The following is a 6000-nucleotide window of genomic DNA, read 5'->3' on the forward strand; positions in this document are numbered from 1 at the left end:
CTTCCCTTGTTCAGAGACTGGGGGGCTGTTTCTATCATGTCCCCCATTCACATAAGCTCTGGGTAGACTGCTACAATCCAGATGCTGATGTATATGTTCAAACTCTTATGACAAATCTAGTTATTATGTGTGCAGTGAAGCCAGTTTTCAGATTTTAATACTTCCTTTTTTTTCTTTCTACTCTTGTCATATGCGCCATGCTTGAAAAACATCTTTTAAAAACCACATTTTCACATCTTATGGACACAAAAAAGTGTCAGATACTTTTTTTTTCCCCCTTTGCAGTCTTAGAACTTCAAAAACAGCCAAAAGGAAGTTTCACAAAATACGTAAAAATATGTGCTGAGAGCTGAGGTTTTATATGCCAAGAGTTAGACCGTAGTGAATTTTTACTGCAGTTAATATTAACTCCTAGGAAACGCAAGTTTGCTGGAGACCCAGGCCCACTCTGTCATGGGAGGTATCACAGCACTCTCTCAAGGATCATTCTTATATGCATGAGAACCAACTCCTGGTTATCCACCTTTGGATTATCCACAGTCCCCAACATCCTGTGCTTCTCTTCCTTCTTAATAAAGGCCTTTTGGCCATTTCACAGCTCATTAGCACCTCCACCAGAAGGTAGGTGGTGACAGGGAGAAGAGGCGAAACTAAAATCAGTAAATTTTACTGCTCGTTAGCAGCTCTTGTAAAAGATGTGAGACAAAGGGTCTGAAGCCATCCTCCTCCTCAGGATCATCACCAAGCTTGCACACAGCAGTAGTAGGCAGAGCCAGGCATACCACTGGGACTTTTATTAACTATTTTCATTTCTTTAAGTTTCCCTTCCACTAATTATATCAAATAATTAAGAGCTGCCTGGGTCATGAACACAAGGAACCTACCTGTTTTTGTACTCCGTTGAGCTGCTGAACTTTGATGATGAGGGAAGCAGTTCGACCCTTGTACTGAATAGTTCTAATAAAAGTCCCGGCATGGTCCACACTGAAGGGCTCTGACCAACGCCAATTGCCCCAACCTTCAATACAGATGTGTAACAGCTGGAGAGAAAAACAATAATCATCATAATGCCAAAAGTGCCAACAAAAATCTAGTCCTAAAATGAAAGTCTCATTGCTGGAAAACCTTCCTATTTGTAATATTTAGCATCTGTTTTCTTTCTAACCTGCATTATTCATCCACTTCCAGCTTATTCAACCAGGCTAAGAATAGCAAATATGCCACAGAGAGTCAATGTGGTTTTCCAGATCACATTTTAAACCTTCTTAAAAATAATTGTCCTATCAAATGGTAAAAGGCCTGTTGAACATTTGCGAAAAGACCATTTCAATCATCTGGAGGACAAGAAGGTTGAAATGTGAGATCAAAGAACATTGGTCTTGGCTGATAGTTTATTCCTTCTTATGGCTAGACAGTAATTAAAGCAAAATTTCATTTGTGGCATTATTTTTGACCCTAAATTGCTATTCTTTATTTTTGCTTTTGATGAAGAACAAAATAGCAATTTGAGGAAGCAGTTCATTCAACATACTGTTTTTATGAGGTCACATATATCAAATTAGAACTACCTTCAACATTTGAAAGTATGAGAAAATGTCTTTGTTCTATTTTTTTTTTCCTAGCATGTATTTGCTGTCAGTTTTACCAAATCAGTCTCCTGATTCACATTCATATTTATTCATACAGTACTACCACTTTTGGTAATATTTAGATTTCTTTCATGATTATCAAGTATTTTCTATCTCTTTAAAAATTTTTTTAAAATGTTTTATTTATTTCTGAGAGAGAGACAGCGTGAGCAGGGGAGGGTCAGAGAGAGAGAGGGAAGTACAGAATCTGTAAACAGGCTCCAGGCTCTGAGCTGTCAGCACAGCACAGAGCCCGACATGGGGCTCAAACCCATGAACCCTGAGATCATGACCTGAGCCGAAGTCAGATGCTTAATTGGCTGAGCCACCCAGACGCCCTAGTATTTTCTATTTCTACTCCTACTTACTAAATACAGCTAAGAAAATCAGTTTTGGAATAAGTATTCCAAAACAATATGATAATTACTGCTTCTTCAGGATACAATGAAGATAAACAATGCTCTATATAATTACTAAGAAAATAAAACTGACATTTTTGGAAAAACATTTATATGATATACAAACCCACTATTTTCTTTCATATCATACATAAATTTTATTATTTTTTAAAATGTTTTGTTTATTTTTGAGAGAGAGAGAGAGAGAGAGAGAGAGAGAGAGAGAGAGAGAGAATGCGAGAGGGGGAGCGGCAGAGAGAGGGAGACACAGAAACTGAAGCAGGCTCCAGGCTCTGAGCTGTCAGCACAGGAATCAATGCGGGGCTCGAACTCATGAGCCGTGAGATCATGACCTCAGCTGAAGTTGGACCCTTAACCAACTGAGCCACCCAGGTGCCCCAATATATATAATTCTTTAAAAGAATGAACCCAAGACTAATCCTATGAAATATTTTCCCAATTAGTAGAATGAATAAAATTTTAAAAATATTGTATAAGCACTATCATAATAGGTCCTTAAAATGAATACATTAAGAATTTACATGGGAATTGTTATGATAAAAAAAGTCTTTTGATGGAAAGATTATTCTTTAATTTTAGCATTAGAAGGAGCCTTTAGAAAGTACTTAAATTAAAAAATTTCCCAAGGTACTGATCATCACATTATGATTTTGGTGGAAAGTTATGGGAGAGTTTTTTCTCCTTCATTCTGGTTTTTAAATACCTTACTGAATTATTTTTTAAAAACCTCCTAACTCATCTCCCTGCTTTTAATTTGGTCCCACTCCAGTTCTTCCTCCATACATCTGCGAGTGACCCTGTGAAATCAAGAAGCGACCATTCAGATGATTTCTAAAGAAGAAAGCTAACAGCTGAAAAAAGAAAGAAAGAAAGAGAAAAACAGAAAGGAAGAAAAGAAGGAAAGAGAAGGAAAAAAGAAAAGAAAAGAAAAAAATATCCTGGACAGCAAATACCTTTAGGTAAAATTTGGTCTTATATATACTCTACAACATAAAAGTACCAGAGTTATCTTTGATCTTTAAATATTAGTTACAGAAGGAAAAAAAAAAAAAAAAAAGAAAAACAATAGTGGTGTTTGGAACCATTTCAGTTTTTTGTAGCACCAGTTGGGAATAAAAGCTCAGGGCACACACAAAACTAAAAGAAACAAGAAAGTTGTTTTCTTTGGAGAGACTAGTAGCTGGAAATGACAAAAAAATAATGAGGCAAGGTACTTAAGGTCAAGCTCGGCTATATTTTTCCTGAAAATTCCACAGCCTCTGAAGAAAGACTTAATGTACACAATGTAATTTTAATTGGAGAGTGTTCACATTTGCATATGAGCTCAGTTTTAGGTAGCTGCTCACTCTGTGTACACAGCTTTTACTGACTGTCACCAAGGAATATGCTGGCAGGTTTCACTTGGCAGCGATTTGTTCTTGAAATGTTGGTGTAGATATTTTCTGTGAATTATGAAAATCCAGATATGTTTGGATTTAGTTCACACAGAAAAGTTAGGTGGGAGAAACACATAACACTTCTCCCCACATGCATCACCAGTAGAATATTTGTAATGTGTGCTCTACTGTCAAAAGCATCTATGGAACTATTATATATATATATATATATATATATATAATTTATTAAGAAAAGAATTACATTCCTAAGAGAGAAAATCTACAAAAAGTAACTGAGAAAGCCCAGACGACTTTGGTCCTCATACTCACAAGTGACCGATCCAGACACTAGAGACAGCAGTGCTGATACTCACGGACACCAAGTGAGCGTGGTGAGTTCTATTCTTGTTGGATCAAATGATTAAATTTCACTGTTAGAGAAAACTGAAGTCTCCATAAATACCCATAGGTCTACTTTTATTTCTATACTGAAGGAACAACAAATCAGGCAAAAAGTTGAAATTTTGTTTTCAACAATACTTGATCCTAATAAGTTTTCTTTTTATCATTCATCAATGCGTTTTTTTTTTTTACTCAGTTACTATAAGGTGATATGCTAGCCACGATGGAGGAAATAAGGAAATAAGGAGGAAGAGCTGTGTTCTTTGCCCTGCAAAGAGCTTATGATCTTACAGGGAAAATAAGGCATGCACAAACAAAGAGGCGGCACTGGGAGAGGTACAATATGGTACAAGGAGTCTAGAGAAAGGGGGGCTTGCTCTAGGCTGCTATGATTAGGAGAGCTTCATGGAGCAGTTGGGTCTCAGAGTTACCACAGGATTTCAACTGGCAAAGATCACGGCTCCTTTCTGGGCCAAAGGACAATGTGAGATGTGAAAGTCAGAAGGTATGCTTGGAGGCTAAGTCAATAGTCTTGACTGGCTAGAGAAAAGGGAACATGATAAACAGGAGTGAGGGATAAGGTCAGACAGGGAGATGTAGACTGTGGCCAGCACTGATGTACTAAGTGAGGAATTTGTGCTTTATTGAAGAATTATATTTGGGTAGTCACCGAAGCCTTCTGTATAGGGGAGCAGTGTGTTGAAAGAAGGCTAAGAGTGGAGTGTGGAGGTAGGAGGGCACTAGTCAGGAGGAGAGGCTAGGTGGGCCAGAAACATGAAAACATGAGGAAGATGAAGCAACAGCCTTAGCAAAAAAATCACTATCCTTTAGTGCCTGGAGCCCATGGTGCTTTTATGTTCTCTTATCAACTTGGAAATTTTCTTTCCCCTCTTTCCTATTAAGTTTCCCTTACTGACTCACTTCCTCTACCATCTTTTCTATTCAGTCTTTTCATTCTTTTTGGCCTACTTAGCTAGTGTCTAATACTTTCCATTAGGGAAGAAAAGTCAAAATAGGAACAGTTCTTGTTTGAACTTCTCAATGGGAACTGAAATTAAGCAATAAGGCAGGTTGTACAGTGGCCACACTTGTTGGAAGGCCCCAGGAGACTACATTTCCTTTTTTCCCAGCAGGCCCTGCACCCCCCAACCCCACCCCAGCCCAGGGCTGCACTGGCAGCCAGACTAAATTTGTAGTTTTTCCACTAAAGACCTCAAATGGGAGCATATACAGTTTTCTGTTCAGTTTTTCTTTTTCAATAGAAAATAAAAATTAAAACTGAATTACTGATCAGGGGTTTGGGGTCAGCTCTCAGGACCACCCACAGTCACTTCCAAAGGGAGAATTCCTGAATGAGTTACAGAGGAAAGAAAAACAGGATGAAATCTAGGAATATAGGGCACATACACCAAGAAAGAGAAAGAAAAGGAGAAGACCAAATTTTAAAAATTATATCTGAAATATAAATGAAGGTACTGGACGCTCGTCTGTAAACTTATTTCACTATTCATTTTATTTATTTTAATTTAAATTTCATTTATTTATTTATTTGAGAGAGAGACTGAGAGAGCAAGTGGGAGAGAGGGGCAAAGGGAGAGTGAAAGAGAATCTTTTTGTTTTTTTTTTTTCTAAATTTATTTCTGAGAGAGAGAGAGAGAGAGAGAGAGATCGTGAGCAGGGGAGGGTCAGAGAGAGAGGGAGACACAGAATCTGAAGTAGGCTCCAGGCTCTGAGCCAGCTGTCAGCACAAAGCCCGATGTGGGGCTTGAACCCACGAACCGTGAGATCATGACTTGAGCTGAAGTCAGATGCTTAACCGACTAAGCCACCCAGGGGCCCCTGAAAGAGAATCTTAAATAGGTTCTATACTCAGTGTGGAGCCCGATGCGGGGCTCAATCCCATGAGCCTGGGATCATGACCTGAGCTGAAATCAAGAGTTGAATGCTCAACCAAATGAGCTACCCGGGCACCCCTCACTATTCATTTTAAAACCGTTATCAAGATAATTTCTTCCTAACACAAATGAAAAATTTGTCTTTAGATTCACTTCCATTTTTTTGCATTTTATGGTAATTTACTGTACAGTAATATGTAATATTCTAAAAAGAAACTGAAAATCTAACCTCAAAAATTTTCCCAATCCATTATATTCTCTGTGAAAACTTTAGGAGTTC

At 38.0% G+C, this 6000-nt stretch overlaps 1 protein-coding gene across 1 annotated transcript in view; it reads right to left on the bottom strand.

Annotated features, from left to right (window-relative positions):
* The window catches only part of VPS13B (vacuolar protein sorting 13 homolog B), a 761997-nt gene that overhangs the window by 57786 nt on the left and 698211 nt on the right, over window positions 1–6000 (bottom strand). Inside the window, exon 44 of the mRNA XM_077748161.1 lies at window positions 885–1040. Coding sequence (XP_077604287.1) covers window positions 885–1040 — 156 coding nt within the window. The remainder of the gene's footprint in view (window positions 1–884; window positions 1041–6000) is intronic.

This window comes from Crocuta crocuta, unplaced genomic scaffold (genome assembly GCF_008692635.1).
Source record: "Crocuta crocuta isolate KB4526 unplaced genomic scaffold, BGI_CrCroc_1.0 scaffold39, whole genome shotgun sequence".
Taxonomy (NCBI): Eukaryota; Metazoa; Chordata; class Mammalia; order Carnivora; family Hyaenidae; genus Crocuta; species Crocuta crocuta.